At 45.8% G+C, this 19,320-nt stretch overlaps 1 protein-coding gene across 1 annotated transcript in view; it reads left to right on the top strand.

Annotated features, from left to right (window-relative positions):
• The first annotated feature begins 6,995 nt into the window (after positions 1–6,995).
• The window catches only part of selenoi (selenoprotein I), a 76,375-nt gene continuing 64,050 nt past the window's right edge, over positions 6,996–19,320 (top strand). Inside the window, exon 1 of the mRNA XM_070885108.1 lies at positions 6,996–7,078. Coding sequence (XP_070741209.1) covers positions 7,007–7,078 — 72 coding nt within the window. The 5' untranslated portion in view covers positions 6,996–7,006. The remainder of the gene's footprint in view (positions 7,079–19,320) is intronic.

The raw sequence follows: 19,320 nt of genomic DNA, 5'->3' as shown, positions 1-19,320 counted from the left end.
GTTGTTGATGCCAGTTCATTGGATATATTCAAGAGGGAGTTAGATATGGCCCTTACGGCTAAAGAGATCAAGGGGTATGGAGAGAAAGCAGGAAAGGGGTACTGAGGGAATGATCAGCCATGATCTTACTGAATGGCAGTGCAGTTTCGAAGGGCCAAATGGCCTACTCCTGCATCTATTTTCTATGTTTCTATGTTTCTATCCCGGGTGCTGATCAATTACAGGACACGACCCCACTCGCTTACTGGGGTCCCCCCTGCAGAGTTACTGATGAAACATGCACTCAAAACCAGGCTCTCCTTAGTCCAGCCTGACCTCAACGATCAGGTGGAAACCAAGCGTTATCGGCAAAACATGTACCATGATCGTGCGGCTGTATCACGCGACATCATTGTAAATGATCCGGTGTTTGTGCTGAATCACGGTCAAGGCCCCAAACAGGGTCGCTGGCACTGTTTGAGCCAAGGAGGGGAATACAGTGTTTGTTGTCAAACTGCTTAACGGACAAACGTGCAGAAAGCATTTGGACCAGACCAAATTGCGATTTACAGGTAATCAGGAACTACCAGGAAAGGACCTTACCTTCAGCGATCCACCTACACACACCCAATCAGCAACAGACCTAGCCACCAACCACGAGGATGATCCCACCATCTCCAACAGTCCAGTCAGACCAACAGCGCTGCAAGGCAGCAGAGCCCGACCAACTCACCCATGCCAGAAGTGACACTCAGATGATCAACCAGGGAGCGCAGAGTTCTGGATCGCCTCAACCTGTAACTAACTCGACTTTGGGGGGAAATGTTGTCATATATGTATACTCTGTGTATATACCATGCTAGTACCACAAGAGGGTGCAACTGTGGGAGGCCTAGGCAGGAGCTGTATAAAAGGCTGGTCACCACGCGGTGAAGGCACTCTGGGAGTTACAATAAAGAGACTAAGGTCACAGCAGTTCAAGCACAGCACTAGGCCTCATGGAGTTATTCTACAGATAAGTAGAGACATATGAATGATGATGATGATGAGACTCTTTCAAAACCCTAGGATGCAGGCCATCAGGTCCAGGGGATTTATCGGCTTTCAGTCCCATTAATTTCTCCAGTATTATATTTCTTTCAGTTCATCATTCTTTCTAGACCCTTGGTTCTTCACTATTTCCGAGTGTTTTGTTGTGTCTTCTTCCGTGAAGACAGACACAAAATATTTGTTTAATTTCTTGGCCATTTCCTTATTCCCCATTATAATTTCTCCTGTCTCAGCCTATAAGGGACCCACATTTATTTTTGTTAATCATTTCCTTTTTACATACCTATAGAAGCCTTTACAGTCTGTTTTTATATCTCTTGCTAGTTTACTCTCATATTCTATTTTCCCTTTCTTAATTAATTTTTGTTCCTCCTTTGCTGAATTCTAAAATCCTCCCAATCCTCAGGTTTGCCAATCTTTTTGGCAACATTATAAGCTTCTTCCTTTGATCTAATACTATCGTCAACTTCTCGTCAGCCACGATTGGACCACTTTTCCTGTGGAGTTTTTGTGCCTCAAAAGGAATATATATATGTTGTAAATTATGTATTAATTCTTTAAATGGTAGCCATTGCTCATCTACCATCATACCTTTTAAAGTAGTTTCCCAATCTACCTTAGCCAACTCGCCCCTCATAGCTACGTAGTTTGTTTTGTTAAGATTTAAAACCCTAGTTTTGGGTTTAACTAAACCACTTTCAAATTCAATATAAAATTCTATCATATTATGGTCACTCTTCCCTAAAGGCCCCTTTATACAAGCTTATTAATTAACCATTTCTCATTGCACAATACTAGATCTAAAATAGCCTGCTCCCTAGTTGGCTCCTCAACATACTGAACTAGAAAACTGTCTTGTACACATTCCATCAATTCGTCCTCCACAGTATACTGCAAATTTGGTTTGCCCAGTCTGTTATGTCTTTAGATGCTCAGATAATGACTCCACGAGGCATTATATTGCACTTGAACTGTAATGACCTTAGTCCATTTACTATAACTCCAGAGTGCGGATCGCACATGGTGGCCTGCCTTTTATACTAGGCCTGACACACCTGTACAGGTAACCTACAAGTTTCCCACTGCAGTGCCCTCTAATGGCGCACCATATGCAATAGTACAAGCAGTAAACATGTCTGGATACATGACATCACCCTCCCCCAAGTTCTTAGTGCAAATCGCCTTCATGCATTGTCTGTGCTCTGGGCTTAGCTCTATCTGGTTGACCCTTGGAGGGTTGTTTCCATCTTGGGTGGGTAGGTGGTATTTCATTGGCAGTACAGGTGCTGGTGGTTTCTGTTTATGCATCCATGACCACTCCATTCTCTCCCCCCACATATAGATTATGCTGGTGGCTCATTAGATTCATATACATTCAAGTCCTGAAAAATAAAATTTGCATTTACATCATTACATTTGTGGTATAGTTGTGAGGCAAGTACATTTGACTGGGGAGATACATTCTTGATATATACTTGGAGTCAGTGCTGGTGTCAGCACCAGTGCGTGAGGACAAGCTAGTTCCAGAACTGCTGGATGATGTCCAGGTAGTCTGGTGGCAGCGCGGTGCCCAGTGCTGGCAGTCGGAACCCGGTTGGCTCAAGTTTCCTGCTCTCGGGGCTTTTGCCGTTGCTCCTAGCGTCGGGCAGGTTCACAGGTGCCTGTGACCTCCCTGTCCTTTCCTTACGCCCCAGGTCGCTGCTGCTCCCTGAGGAGCAGTCGTCTGGCAGTGCACAGGGAACTGCTGACTCGCTTGCCTGGCCGTTATTTAGTTTGGGATCCTGGCTGGTCCCGGTCCCATTTTGGAGAACTGTTGCGGGTGACCCTTCGTTCCCGAGTGTAGCCTTGGTGGTGATAGGGTTTGGGGCTGCGCCTTAGCGCAGTTTGCTCTTTCAGGCTCGTGGCGGTTGGTGCCATCGGGTGCTGGAGAGGTGGAGCCGATCAGGGGCAGGGTATCGATACCTGTGCCGTTGCCCTCCTGAGATCGCTTGCTCTGCAGCTTGACTATATTAGCTGCTTGTGGCCACACTCCGTGGTGCATCACTCTGGTCCCAGGGATGCAGGCTACAGCATTGGGTAGCTCGCTGGACTTGTGTGCTCCTGATGGGTGTTTGACCTCTACATTATCTGAATACAGTTGAAATCCTACATCACACAACGTTTCATTACTCATTGTAGATAAACTGTAGCTCTGGTCGCAATCGCACAACTTTTCATTGCTTAATACCTGTATAAAACTCTGATCATCAATTACAAACTTTACGTTTACAGTAGCTTCACAGTAGCTATTACATTGAGTGAGAATGTGGGACTGTCCCTTTAAATGTGGCGGGTTGCTGGCCTCCTTTAAGAGAACCTTGATATCTTTACCCCAATCCTATTCTTCGCTTGGTACCATGTGTTGCTCTATCAGCACTGCACCTCGTGGTTTGGGCGCCATCTTTTTTCCATCCACGATGTCGACGATTGTGATCCCTTCTCCCTGGGTTCTGCCACTGAAGCTGGGAAGTCGCCTTTGGATCCATTTTTCTTCCTCTGGAGTCCTGCCACTGGAGCCTGGAAGGTGCATTCAGGTCGTCTTAGCTGGATCATCTCCACGCAGTCGTGCTGAGCGGTCTGTGCCTCGGGTGCTGTGCTGGTCTGCTCTCTGGTACCAGATCCAACCTCAGGTGGGGGCTTGCTTTGCCTCTGAGCACGGGGAACATCGATTGCTGGAGGGAAGAAATCTTTCCAGCTCCAATGGATCTTCTCCATCCACCTTCTTCCGAGTAACGTTGGTCCATCACCTGCAACCATCGACAGAGGTAACTTGTGCACCGCGCAATCATGGAGTACCTTTGCATCCGCACTACCAACGACTGAGATAAGTTCATTGGTGTAGGTGCGCAGCTTTGCCTGAACCAGGACCAACTTGGGTCGTTCAGCTTGATTGTCCCAAAGCCCCTCAAAGGCTTCTTGATTCATTGCTGACTGGCTCGCCCCCATGTCCACTTCCATTAAGATTGGAATGCCGTTTATCTCGACTTCCACCCTCAACGGGGAACATTCTGTGGTGCAGGTAAACATTCCATACACCTTATCTTGGGGCTGAGCTGCCTCTCTGATCACCTCTTCATAATCCATGCTGGATTCATGGCCATCTGCAGACTCTTCATCAACACAATGTTACACATTCGCTGGAGGTGACCCTTTGTGCTGCAGCCTTTACACATGTAATCCTTAAAATGGTACTGGTGAGCCCTGTGATTCCCTCCGCAACGCCAGCATGGTGCTACTCGATTAGCCCCCCTCGGCGGACTCTGAGTTAAGTGACTCGGGGGCCTGTTCTCTCTCCCCTGAGGAGGTTCACGTTCTACAGTCCAGCCTCTAAAAGGCACCATTCTGTGTACAGTACTAGAGCCGCAGGTCGAGGTCATGAATGCCTGGCTCATGGCGATGGCCTTCTGCAGTGTGACTGTGGTATCCGCAGGTAGTAGCCTGTAACGAAGGCCCTCGTGGCCGATTCCGATGACAAAGATATCCCGCAGCACTTCGGTGAGGTGGTCGCTGAAATCACACGGTGCCGCCAGCCTCCTGAGGTCTGCAGCATATTTCGCGATTTCCTGGCCTTCGGCCTGTTGGTGGGTGTAAAACCGGTGTCTGGCTGTGAGGATGCTCTCTTTGGGCTTGAGTTGTTCTTGGATCAGTGTTACAAGCTCCTCATACATCTTGGTCGTTGTCTTCACTGGTGCCAGCAAGTCCCTGACGAGGCCATAGACGGTGGGCCCACAACTGGTTAGCAGGATAGCTCTGCTCTTATCAGCCAGTGTGGCCAGATTATCGCCTGTCAGGTCGTTTGCTGTGAAGAAATGTTCGAGCCTCTCTGCAAAGGCATCCCAATCATCACCATCGGCGAACTGTTGCAACGTACCAAGGTTGGCCATTTTCGCGTGAAAGTCCGTAATCTCATCGCCAATTGTTGTCTTTAGATGCTCTGATAATGACGCCACGAGGCATTAAATGTTACATTAAATGGACTAAGGTCACTACAGTTCAAGTATCAATGTGCTGTACTTGAACTGTAGTGACCTTAGTCCATTTAATGTAACTCCAGAGTGAGTATCACACATGGTGGTCTGCCTTTTATACTAGGCCTGGCACACCTGTACAGGTAACCTGCAAGTCTCCCACTGCAGTGCCCTCTAGTGGCACACCTTAGGTAATAGTACAAGCAGTAAACATGTCTGGATACATGACACAGTCTATGTGCAGATTAAGGGTTCTGACCAGTTCTGATGAAGGGCCTGAAACATTAACCCTCTTTCTGTCTCCACAGATGCTGCCTGTCCTGCTGAGTATTTCCAGCATTTTTTGTTTTTATTGTTGATTAAAGGCCCCCATGATTACTGTATTACCCTCGTAACATGTATCTCTAATTTCCTGATTTATACTGTGCTCTACATTACAACTACTCTTTGGTGGCCTATAAACAACTCCCACCATGTTTTCTGCCCCTTCCTATTTCTCAGCTCCACCCCAAACTCGTTCTAATTGTTTTTGGAGCTAAGTTCCTTCTCTACTGTCTTTATCCCATCCTTTATTAATCAGGTTCAGGGGCGTTTGGGGGGAGGGCGGGGGTGGGGGACGGAGGGATGGGGTTGAGGGGTGGGGCGGGATGGGGGAGGGAGGGATTGGGGTGAGGGGAGGGGTGAGGGGAGGGCTGGGTTGAGGGGCAGGGGGAGGGAGGGATGGAGGAGTGAGGGGAGGAGAGGGTGGCTTCATTTCCTCAGAAGATTGGAAAACATCAATTATTCAATGGGAGGCTGCGGCCAGAGCAATGTATCCTTCCGCTGTCAGGTCTGAATATTGCTTGTTTTGATCGATTATAATAGTATTGGTGAGCGTGTTTATGTTGCGGATTTACGTGTGTGTGCATGTATGCAAGTATGCTTGGAGTTGTGTGTACCAAGGTAGACGGCGGCGGCCTGGGAGCAGCGTGGAGGCAAACCACTTCAGGGAGCAACGCGAGCTGGTGCAGGAGTGATGTCATCAAAGTCCAGGTCGGTGATTGGAGCGTGGGCAGATACACCAGGAGCGGTGAGAGAATGTGGAGGGATGTGATCGCGGCCCAGGGGAGGCGTGCGGGGCAGCACGGGCCAGCCCACACTGCGATATGTGTGCGCACTAGGTCCATGCAGCAGAGCTGGTCTCCAGTCGTCTTGGGTAATCCTTGCCACTGGACCAAGACCTAGCTCTGTCAAGCCCGTGTGGTGGCTGGTGTGCAATGCTAAAAAAATCCACACACAGGCATCTTCCACCCTTGAGGATGTCGTTCAGGATCTGGAATATTAGGTCCTTCATTGAAACACCTGTGAACTCATCCATTTTTTGGCGTGGGAGCAAGTCATCCTCGAAGGACCGCCTATGATGATTATCAGGGCTACCTATCTCATTTTGCCTTTGGCCTGCAGGTGGCGCTGTGCGGGGTGCTCCGGGTGCAGTGCCGCTCTGAGTCTGCATGTGGCGCTGTGCAAGGAGTACTCCGGGTACAGTGCCGCTCTGAGTCTGCAGGTGGCGCTGTGCGGGGAGTGCTCCGGGTGCAGTGTCGCTCTGGGTCTGCAGGTGGCGCTGTGCGGGGAGTGCTCCGGGTGCAGTGCCGCTCTCGGCCTGCAGGTGGCTCTGTGCGGGGAGTGCTCCGGGTGCAGTGCCGCTCTGAGTCTGCAGGTGGCGCGGTGCGGGGAGTGCTCCGGGTGCAGTGCCGCTCTGAGTCTGCAGGTGGCGCGGTGCGGGGAGTGCTCCGGGTGCAGTGCCGCTCTGAGTCTGCAGGTGGCGCGGTGTGGGGAGTGCTCCGGGTGCAGTGCCGCTCTGAGTCTGCAGGTGGCGCGGTGCGGGGAGTGCTCCGGGTGCAGTGCCGCTCTTGGCTTGCTGTGTTGCTCCTCGCTGCCGCTGCCGGTCGGTCTCAGTGCGGATTCCGCGGCTCCGTGTGTCCGGCCGCTCGATGCCATTCGCAGCCATGTTTTCTTACGAGTATGTCACAGAGGAGCAGCTGGCGGGGTTCGACAAGTACAAGGTAACCGCGCCGGGCCGCTGCTCAAGGCGAGGGCGGCCGCATTTCAGCCGGCGCAGCCCCTTGTCCCCCGCCGCTTGTGCAGAGGGTGCAGCGGCCCCTCAGAACGGCCCCGCTCGCCGGAGGTCAGGGGCCGCGGGTCAGGGGCCGGGGACTGTCCGCGCCTCCTTGCCTGAGATCTGCAAAGCGGCCGAATGATGCCCAAAGGTCGGTCACAACATCATTTGTTGGTCCAACAAATGGACTGAAATCACCCTCGATAGTGCATCACCGGAGCTGAAGGGAAACCATGGGATATACACAGAATCGGCCCAACCTGTCCATGCTGGTGTTTATGCTCCACTCAGCCTCCTCCCTTCTCCCCATATGTTTGTCCAGCCTCCCCTTAAATGCATCAATACTATTCGCTTCACCACTCCCTGTGGTAGTGAGTTCCACATTCTCACCGCTCTCTGGGTGCAGAAGTTTCTCCTGAATTCTTTATTGGATTTATTAGTGACTATCTTATATTTATGGCCCCAAGTTCTGGTCTTGCCCGCAAGTGGAAACATCTTTGCATCTATCATGTTGAACCCCTTCATAATTTTGAAGACCTCTATCTGGTCCAGCCTTCTCTGACGGCTGTACCCTCTCAATTCTGGTATCATTATTGTAAATCTTTTTTGCAGTTTCTACAGTGCTTCTATATTTTTTTATAAAGTACTTGTCGAACTGTTCACAGTACGCAAAGTATGGTCTAACCAAGTTTCTGTACAAGTTTAACACAACTTCTCCGCTTTTGAATTCTATTCCTCTAGCAATGAATGCCAATGTTTTGTTTTCACTTTTTATGGCTTTCTTAACCTGCATTGCTACTTTCAGTGATTGATGAATTTGTACCCCTCGATCTGAGTTTTTAATCGCATTAAGACCCTTATTTTTCAAGGAATATGTGGTCGCCTTATTCTTAGCAAAATGCACCACCTCACACAATTATTGAAATTAATTTGCCATTTACACACCCATTCTTAAAGTTTGTAAATGTCTTGTGTTTTGTTGCAGTCTTCCTCGGTGATAACTAGACTTCCCAATTTGGTATTGTCTGCACATTTTAATATAGTACTTCTGATTTCTGAACTCAAATCTATTATGACAAGGTCCCACACAAGAGATTAATGTGCAAAGTTAAAGCACATGGGATTGGGGGTAGTGTGCTGACATGGATTGAGAACTGGTTGTCAGACAGGAAGCAAAGAGTAGGAGTAAATGGGGACTTTTCAGAATGGCAGGCAGTGACTAGTGGGGTACCGCAAGGTTCCGTGCTGGGGACCCAGCTGTTTACACTGTACATTAATGATTTAGACGAGGGGATTAAATGTAGTATCTCTAAATTTGCAGATGACACTAAGTTGGGTGGCAGTGTGAGCTGCGAGGAGGATGCTATGAGGCTGCAGAGCGACTTGGATAGGTTAGGTGAGTGGACAAATGCATGGCAGATGAAGTATAATGTGGATAAATGTGAGGTTATCCACTTTGGTGGTAAAAACAGAGAGACAGACTATTATCTGAAAGGGGAGGTGCAACGAGACCTGGGTGTCATGGTACATCAGTCATTGAAGGTTGGCATGCAGGTACAGCAGGTGGTTAAGAAAGCAAATGGCATGTTGGCCTTCATAGCGAGGGGATTTGAGTACAGGGGCAGGGAGGTGTTGCTACAATTGTACAGGGCCTTGGTGAGGCCACACCTCTGGAGTATTGTGTACAGTTTTGGTCTCCTAACTTGAGGAAGGACATTCTTGCTATTGAGGGAGTGCAGCGAAGGTTCACCAGACTGATTCCCGGGATGGCGGGACTGACCTATCAAGAAAGACTGGATCAACTGGGCTTGTATTCACTGGAGTTCAGAAGAATGAGAGGGGACCTCATAGAAACGTTTAAAATTCTGACGGGGTTAGACAGGTTAGATGCAGGAAGAATGTTCCCAATGTTGGGGAAGTCCAGAACCAGGGGACACAGTCTAAGGATAAGGGGTAAGCCATTTAGGACCGAGATGAGGAGAAACTTCTTCACCCAGAGAGTGGTGAACCTGTGGAATTCTCTACACAGAAAGTTGTTGAGGCCAATTCATTAAATATATTCAAAAAGGAGTTAGATGAAGCCCTTACTACTAGGGGGATCAAGGGGTATGGCGAGAAAGCAGGAATGGGGTACTGAAGTTGCATGTTCAGCCATGAACTCATTGAATGGCGGTGCAGGCTAGAAGGGCCGAATGGCCTACTCCTGCACCTATTTTCTATGTTTCTATGTAAAAGGTGGTCCCAGCACTGGTCCTTGTGGAATACTACTTCTCACCTTCTGCCAATCTTTAAAGTCAGAATTGTGAAAGGTAAGTCTAATTCTCCTGTACAGAGAATATATGAAAATATGCATTGGAATTATACTGGTTACTGCTGGAAAAAAAAATAGACTATTCAACAGCTGGTCAATTATGTAACTTGCATTAAATTTTGATTTCGTTCCATTTTACCTCTTGTCTTTCTGATCGTAGCCAGAGCATCTCCACCAATGACTTCTCTTTCTGCTCCTGCAAGGATCTGTCCTCATCTACATGCTGTCCCTTGGTGATATTCTCCAAAGACATGGGGTCAACTTCCACATGTACACTGGAGCCTCTTGTCAAACTGCTTGTCTGGCATAAATTGCTCTTTTCTCCAAACTTTGGGAATACCGAAGCAATGTCTTCAGCTGCCACCACAAACTCCACTCCCTTGTCACTGAGTCTATCCCCCTCCCTGTTTCGGGCTGAAACAGATTGGTTACAATCTCAACATCCTATTCGACCCCGAGCTGAGTTTCCAATCCCATATCCTCTCCATCACATCTGTTTAGCATCGTCCACCTCTATCTGTTGCCTAAACCCTTATCTATGCTTTTGAAACCTTTTAGAGTCAACTATTCCAGTGATCTGCTGGCAGGCCCCCTGTCCTTCCTCCAAATTCAGCTTATCCACAATTCAGCTGCACTCATCCAATCCCACACCAAACCCTGCTTACCCATCTCCCCTCTCCTTGTTGACCTGCAATGGCCAGTCCTGCAGTACCCCAAATTTAAAACCCTGATTCTTGTGTTTAATTCCCTACGCGTCCTTATCTCTAACCTCTCCAGCCCTACAACACCCCTCCCCAAACTCTCTGTTCCGCCGGCTCTGGCCTTTTTGTGCAAAATCCCACCCCTTCACCCTATCATTGTCAACCTTGTTTTCGATTGCCTGGACCACACACTTTGGAATTTCCTGCTCAAGCCCCTCCACCTCTCTTTCCTCCTTTAAGACCCTCTGTAAAACCCAAGCTTTTGTTCACGGTTCCTATTAGCTCCTTCTTTGGTTTGGTCTCCATTTATTTCTAATTATTTGTCTGTGAAATGTCTTGGGACTACATAAATGTAAGTTGTTTTTGTTCTCTGCAGTGGATTTTTTGTCTTTAGTTTATTGGTTTGCTAGTTTATGAGCGTATTGGCTGGGAGTTATAATACAGTATGAACAGACTCTGGTTTCTTCAGTGTGATGTGGTTGCCCTGCTGTGAAAGGTACTGAGAGCATAATTAAACAAGGAAGTGGTGCAATTTCTATGAAGGTTCTAAGTATCCTGATACTGAAATTGCTTGTGTAGATTGGCAGATTTCTATAATTATGTCAGAATGGTTTAATAATACCAGGACAATGGTTTCTATTGCTTTCCTTGTGTTTATAGATTTAAAAACTTGCACATCCCTGAAAACAGTCTGCATAGTAGCTGAATATATTGGCCCAGAAATCCCAGTTGGTTGCTTCATGGGCGATTGGGTAAAAAACCTTTTTTAAAAAAAAAAAAAATGCGCACTTACCTGAAGCTGCTGTAACCACGTGAGTTCCCGGTCCTGAGGCCTCCTCTGACTGCGCGTCGCACCGTGTTCACGGCCTGGAGCTGGAGCCACATGGCTCTGGGCAGCCAATTAGGTAGAGTATGTTCTCATTCATAATGGGAACTCCGTAAGTTGGAGTTCCCATTATTATGAATGAGAAACAGCCCCAAAACACACAACCAATAATAAAAAAAATAGAAAAAATACACCACATTTTTATTAATTTAAATTAATTATCTATATTTAAAAAATATATATTTTTCCGATTTAAAAAAAAAGTTTTTAAAATTATGGTTTAAAATAAACTTAACGTAGTGTGGAGAGTTTTTAACAAAATGTGTTTTTATCATTTTATTTTAAAATATTTTTGTGTATATTAAAACTCTTATGCCTGTAAAAGTAGGCTATGTGCCTGCTTTTATTAGGCGTAAGAGTTTTGAGGACATTTGCTGGCCAAGTTATGGATAAATACCGCAATCTTGCGCTTGCAAATGTCCTCGCTCCCATAGACACAGTCGGGACTCGGGAGACCGGGATTTCTGCCCCATTGTTACTTAATTGCAGTTTCATAAGCTGTTAAGTGGGACTTTTTTTATTTTACAAATGTATGCAAGCGAGACTAACTTTTGGGAAGTGTAAGTGAACTATTAATATGACTTCAGTGTTACAGTAACTTTAGAGGAGATTTTCCACTCATCACTGTCGTGTTGCAAAGAAAGATTTATTTGTATGAAAGCTTCTTGCTTAGTCGAGTTGAAATCAGTGCAAAAGATCATACATTTTCTCCTTGGAGTCATGGTGCAATGCCACTGTTGGTGCAATACCATTCTATGTTTGAATCATTAATGTATCATATGTGCCACAGCAGCATGGAACCTGTTTTAACACCGTTTTCAAAAATTGCATGTTGTATTCTATAAATTTCATCAGTTTTCAGTCAACAGTATTAAATGCATTTTTATTAAAAAGTAAGTTGCATATTTGGGTGCTACAATTTTACTTGTATCGCAGTTATAGTGAAGTCCTTGAGTAAAACAACATTGTTACTCTAGACTTTGCCGCCTCAACATAAGTTTCATCGAGGAAGTTACTTCAGTATGATTTCAGCATTGTTGCATCATCGGCTGCCTAGTGTGATTTAGATATGAATCCACCCGAGTTGATTTTAGGCATGTGAAGCGAGACCACCCAGGGAAGCCACCTTGGCTTTAAATGGTTGCAGCATTATGTCCTTTTTGGGTTGGCTGGCAAGATGGCATTTATTGGCCATCGTTGGTTGTCCTGAGAAGGTGGTGGTAACTGAATGGCTTGCTGGGCCACTTCAGACGGCAGTTAAAAGTCAACCACTTTGGTGTGGTACTGGAGTCACGTGTAGGCCAGACTGGGTAAGGACGGCAGGTTTCCTTCCCTCAGGGACACTAGTGAACCAGTTGGGTTTTGAGGACAACCCGGCTGCTTCAAGTCACTTTTACTGATGCAAAAAAAATTTAATTCTGGTTTTAAAAAAAAAACTGATTTTCATATTTTCAAACTGCCACAGTGGGATTTATACCCATGTTGTCTGGATTATCAATTCAGGCCTCCGGGTTACTGGTACCACAGTAACGTTAACAGAAAGCTGACATGGCAGTGAGCTGTGTAACGTTAGAATTCAACTGGCTTTGGGATGCTGTTGAAAAGAGCTCTGCAGGCATGTAAGGGTTCACATGCAGTGGTTAATTTTGCCTCGCTGAAAAGCAACATGGAGCTGACAGTATAACTCTGGTTTCTCACCACAGGATTTCTGTCAACAGTGACTTGTCTGAAAATGATATTTTCAATGATATATTTAGATGATAGATTTGAAGGTGTAATTCTGAATAACAATTACAGGGTGCAGTTTTAATTAGATGTTTAAAGTAGTATGTCAGCTGTGGCTCAGTGGGTGGCACTTTCACTTCTGAGTCAGAAGGTTGTGGGTTCAAGTTCCATTCCAGAGATTTGAGCACAAAAATCTAGGCTGACACTCCAGTGCAATACTGAGGGAGTGTTGCACTGTTGGAGGTGCTGTCTTTCAGATAAGAAAGAAAGACTTGCATTTATAAAGCGCTTTACAGTCAATGCAGTACTTTTCAAGTGCAGTCACTGTTGTAATGTGGGAAACGTGGCAGCCAAATTGTGCACAGCAAGCTCCCACAAACAGCAATATGATAATGACCAGATAAACTGTTTTTGTTATGTTAATTGAGGGATAAATATTGGCCAAGATACCGGGGATAACTCCCCTGATCTTCTTCGAAATAGTGCCATGGGATCGTTTACATCCACCATTAAACCGTCTGCTCTCTCAGGTGGATGTAAAAAATTCCGTGGCACAAATTTGAAGAGCGGGGGAATTTTCCCTTTCATTTTTCTAAACTCCAATGAGTACAGATTGAACCTCCCTTATCCTGAACCCTTGGGACCTGGCCTGTTCTGGATAAGGAATGTTTACGGACGAGGGGTGGTCACGTTAAATTGAATGGTACAGGTACTGAGCAAGGGAATATCTGGGCTGGCTGGCTTGGGGCTGGGAGTACGGCAGAGGGATCATCGTGGGTGGGGGGTGGATCATGGGGTCAGGCTAGCGATTGCGAGAGTCGGCAGCGAGGAAGGACTTCAATTTGTTCATGTCGGATTCTGCACATGCACCACCTGGTGGCAGGGAATTGTTCTGGGCGAGGGGTGGTTCTGGATAAGGGAGGTTCAACCTGTATAAATATATTCTCAACCTGCTCAACCTTTATTCAACCCCTTCATCTCCGGAATCAACCTAGTGAACCTTCTCTGAATTGCCTGCAATGCAATGATAGCACTCCTTAAATAAGGAGACCAGAACTCCACACAGTACTCTAGGTGTGGTCTCACCAATACCCTGTACACTTGTAGCAAGACTTCCCTGCTTTTATACTCCATCCCCCTTGCAATAAAGGCCAACATTCCATTTGCCTTCCTGATTACTTGCTGTACCTGCATACTAACTTTTTGTGTTTCATGCACAAGGATCCCCAGGTCCCTCTGTACTGCAGAACTGTGCACTCTCTCTCCATTTAAATAATGGCCTGGAAATCCCGACCTCCGTGGGTCCGTACGAGGTTTCTACGGACCCGGGAAGACATTGTGTGCTGAAAACCGGCTTTTCCGATGTTGATCCGCATCTCGGGAGCAAGGACGTTTGCAAGGGCAAGATTGCGGTATTTACCCATGTTTTGCCCATCAAATGGCCTCAAAATTCTTGCGCCTGAAAAATCATACACAAATATAATAAAATGAAATTAAATAATCACATTTTATTGTTAAAAACTCCGCCCACTATGGTAAGTTTATTTTTAACCTGAATTACAAAACTTTTTTTTAAAAATCGGAAAAATATTGTTTTTTTTCTGCGATATTTATTAACTTTAATTTCAATTAATTTTAATTATATGAGGTCTGTTTTTTTTTTATTTTTTATTAATTAGTTTTTTTTCCCATTAATAGCAATGAGAACTCGTAGAGACGGAGTTCTCATTGCTATTAATGAGAAAGCTGTGGAATACTGATTGGCTGAGCAGTCACGTGATTGCATCTTCTGCGTGGGAACCAGGAGGACGGGAGCGCACTTCGCAGCGCGGGAATAGAGGGCCTCTCCAACGCAATCGCAGGCTCCTCCTGGATCACCAGGTAATTTGGTAGAAATATTTCAGGTCGGAGTGCCCGCGCGAAGCCTCCGACTGCAATTTCAGCCGCAGTAATTTTATTTTTTATTTTTCCTACCAAAGTGGATAACCTCAGATTTTCCTACATTATACTCAATCTGCCAAATGTTTGCCCTCTCACTTAGCCTGTCTAATTCCCTTTCTAGATTCTTTATGTCCTCCTCACAACTTACTTTCCCACCTTTGTATCATCAGCAAACTGGGCTACATTACACTCAGGCTCTTCATCCAAGTCATTAATATAGATTGTAAATAGTTGAGGACCCAGTACCAATCCCTGTGGCACTCCACTTGTTACCGTTTGTCAACTGGAAAATGACCCATTCATCCCGACTCTCTGTTTTCTGTTAGTTAGCTCATTCTCTATCCGCGCTAATATATTGCCCCAAACCCCATGAGTTCTTATCTTGTGCAGTAACCTTTTATGTGGCACTTTATTGAATGCCTTCTGGAAATCCAAATACATGCCATCCACTGGTTCCCCCTTATCCACCCTGCTCCTTACATCCTCAAAGAACTCCAGCAAATTTGTCAAACATGATTTCCCTTTCATAAAACCATGCTGATTCTGCTTGATTGCATGATGATTTTCCAAATATCCTGCTACTGCTTTCTTAACAATGGACTCCAGCATTTTCCCAACCACAGATATTAGGCTATAAAGTTCCTGCTTTCTCTCTCCCTCCTTGTTTTTTTTTTAAATAGGGGCATTCCATTTGCAATTTTCCAATCCGCTGGGATCACTCCAAACTCCTGGGAATTTTGGTAGATTGCAACCAATGCATCCACTATCTCTGCAGCCACTTCTTTTCAGACCCTAGGATGCAGGCCATCAGGTCCAGGGGACTTGTTCACCTTTAGTCCCGTTATTTTACTGAGTACTTTTTCTTTAGTGATGGTGATTGTTTTAAGTTCCCATCTCCCTATAACCTATAGGTTGTGGGGCTGGAGGAGATTACAGAGATAAGGAGGGGAGAGGCCATGGAGGGATTTGAAAGTAAGGATGAGCATTTTGAACTAATTTCTCTAATGTAGGTGTTTCTGGACAGCCCTGCAGTATAAAACCTAAAAACATATTGTAATAAGCAATAGACAAAAATGAGAAACTGAATCAATGCTGAATAAAAAGGATAATTGGGAAGAAAAATGAAATGTCATAATATTCAAGAAAAAAGAATAATCACTTAGAAATGAATGGAGGATAACAATTTTGAACAAAAACACATTTAACCAAAAATACATTCCAGTAAAAACTAATTTCAGAAATCCTCTGAACTATACCTCTACACACAACCTGCATTAATTTGGAAAGGACAATCGAGGGTCCTCATACAAAGTCAAGGGAATACAGTTTAACATTAGCAAACTGGCAAAAGTGCTCGCAGATAATCAACTTTTTAACCATTACAATCAAAACATTTTTGCAATCTAGCTTAGCTTTAGTGTTCAAATATAGCATGAGCAAGACAAGAAAGAGAGACGGCAAAATAAACGCATGCTTGTTAGTCTTTATGCTACCAATTCCACACACGAATTGTACTTTGTTCTTCAATCCTCCCAAGAATTTGAAAAAAGACACACAGCTCGACTTAACAAAATTATCGTCGGCTGGTTATAAAAACCCTCGTAGGGAACCCAGCACTGAGCAAACTATTTTTAACACAGAAGTCAGAAAATCTTTTGGCAACGAACAATTACACCCACTACTAATATTGCAACCTACAAGTAACAAATTTACTTGAAATTCAGCACCCTGCATCAAAGGTGTTTCACCCAAGTCCTTATTGTTAAATTACTAGTGGATCTCCTCTGGTGGCAGCTGTACTCACGGTGAATTAAAGTTACGTTGTTTTATAACTACAGTAATTTAAAAGTTGCAACGCACAAATATATTACATAATACCAAGCCAGCTATTGCTCATGACCTTTCCCCTCAGAACAGACCAGGAATGACCTTACTGCTGCCACTCCATTGAGACAGGCCATGGTAACCATTGCGTGCAGGCCTGTCAACCCCCACCCTTTTCCCTCCCTCTCTGGTTTGTTTGCGTCACGTGGCATGAGCTTCAATTGAAATCACACAAGCAGCACTGGTCACAGCAGAAAGCCTTCAGCAGTAACTCCATCCTCTGTTCGGGTCAGTAGAAAAAGTATTCAGTTCATAGTAGAAATAACAAGAATAATTAAAATGGTTTTATATATAAAACAATTATATTAGAAACTTAAAAAAAGATATTTAAAAATGTGTCATATTGTTCAACTATCCCTGATAAATGTTCACTGTTCGAGTTCAGTAAGTTTTAATTCTGACATAAAAGTTTCCTCTCCAGTGTCATTCATCCAGCACTGGTTAGAATCCCAATCCCAACATCGCTGCACGACACAAGACACCATAGCAGCTGGAGTCGATTTTATTGAATGCTAGGATTTGTATTCCAAGTCCATCAGACTGCACTCATCAAAATAACCAAACTGATCACTTCTTTAAAAACAAATTGCCTTCTCTGACCATTTGTTGAATAATTCAGAGCAATTTTTGTCCACAAATGAATTGCTGATTTATATTTATCTGTGCCAACAATACTCAGGAGTGCAACACATTTATAAATGGATGCAGTACTGCAACCCATCATGCATCATATCTAAGATATTGCCCAGTGACACCCTGCAATCATCAATGGACTATGACCTCCCAAAACATACAACTGCGCAATGACACCAGGGCCAAGGATGTTTATCTGGAAGTTGTGACTCATCCATGATAGCGTTGGAGAAGCAATCTGCCTATGTGAAGGCAGTCGAGGGGCAGAGATCGTCATGCACTTTACAAAAGCTGACTCCATGCCAACAAGGAAGGGGGTACTTTTAAAGGCGGGAAGACAAGCACCAATGTGGATGAATTTAGCTGGGGAAATCCCAGAGAACTGGAATTTATTAACGAGCAGTTAGCATTAGTGATTGTCACACTGCTCCTTTAAGAATCTTCACTTTTTGCAACTTATGAAATATCAAGAATGGAAGAATACATTATATCAAACTGCCACTTATATATTCAGTAGTGGAGATGGCAAATTTGCTTAAACTGGCAGCTAACCAGACATGATACCTGCTGTTGTAGCTATCAGAAGTTTGTGCTTTGAGGACTGCAGTTGCAACAATTATTTTCCCATCTCTCTTTCTTCAGTAGCAACTGAAATGTCAGTTTGTTCACAAGCAATTGTCTTACGCTGATTTAAAAACAACGGACATTTTCACCAAAGTAAAACTTCTGCAAAATTAGAATATAAATTCAATTATCTTACCTGGATAAGATTTTAGCAAAATATTTACTAAGGGCACTGAATTACACCCAGACAGCTAAAATCAGGAACACTGAATTACCAAGATTGAATATTTAATTCTGTTTCTATTACATGTGATTGTGATTTTTAACAGCATTTTGGGGACTGAACTATTCAATTCTTTGCATTTTGCTGTCAAAACCCTAAATCAATGATTCTGGCTATTGCTTTTGTCTTAGTACTACAATCAGAGCACACAACAAGAAGCCATGTCTTTTCAAAAGTAAACTATCAACACACAGGTATTTCTGACAATACACAAAGTGACAAAATTAAGTAATGCCGTGAATTGGAACTAGAGGAAAGAAAGATTTGTATTTATATAACACCTTTCACAACCACCGGATGCCTCAAAGCATTTTACAGCCAATTAAGTACTTTTTGAAGTGTAGGGCCCAAGTTTCGGGACGCGCCTAAAATGGCGCAGCCCGGACCTGGACGCCCGTTTTTCGTGCCAGAAAGTGCACCTAAAAAAAACTTGCAGATTCTCCGGCTCCCTGCAGGTCTTCTGCAGCCGGGCGCAGCGCAGCACGAGCTGTTGGAGGCGGAGCCAGGTCCCCGCGCCAAAAACAGTGCCAGGACCTCTGCACATGCGCGCTACAGTGGGCACGCATGTGCAGTAGCTCCAGGTGCCCAAAACTGTGGGAGAGGCCCGAAGCACGCAGTCCCTAGCCCTAGCCGAATGGCTCCTCCCACGCCCAGCTCCTGCTTCCTCCCGGCCCCGACTTGACCCCCCCCCCCACCGGACCTCTGCGATTCATCACACAGCGCCCCCCCCCCCCCCCCCCCCCACGAGACCCGATGCCACCTACTTGTAAATCTAGCCCGAGGTATTGGGCCCGGCCGTTCAGCCTCCTTCTCTCCTCTCCCTCCCCCCTCTCTTCCTCCCTCCCTCCTCTCTCCCTCCCTCCCTCCCCTCCTCTCTCTCTCCCTCCCCTCCTCTCTCCCCCCTCCCCTCCTCTCTCCCTCCCTCCCCTCCTCTCTCCCTCCCTCCCCCTCCTCTCTCCCTCCCTCCCCTCCTCTCTCCCTCCCTCCCCTCCTCTCTCCCTCCCTCCCCTCCTCTCTCCCTCCCTCCCTCCTCTCTCCTCCTCCCTCCTCTCTCCCTCCCTCCCTCCTCTCTCCCTCCCTCCCCCTCCTCTCTCCCTCCCTCCCTCTCTCTCCCTCACCTCCCCTCCTCTCTCCCTCCCTCCCCTCCCTCCTCCCTCCCTCCCTCTCCTCTCCCTCCCTCCCCTCCTCTTCTCCCTCCCTCCCCTCCTCTCTCCCTCCCTCCCCTCCTCTCTCCCCTCCCTCCCTCCCTCTCTTCCTCCCT

The sequence above is a fragment of the Pristiophorus japonicus genome, chromosome 7, assembly GCF_044704955.1.
Source record: "Pristiophorus japonicus isolate sPriJap1 chromosome 7, sPriJap1.hap1, whole genome shotgun sequence".
NCBI lineage: Eukaryota > Metazoa > Chordata > Chondrichthyes > Pristiophoridae > Pristiophorus > Pristiophorus japonicus.
Note: the sequence above shows the minus strand (reverse complement) of the source record. Positions and strands in the feature narration are given on the sequence as shown.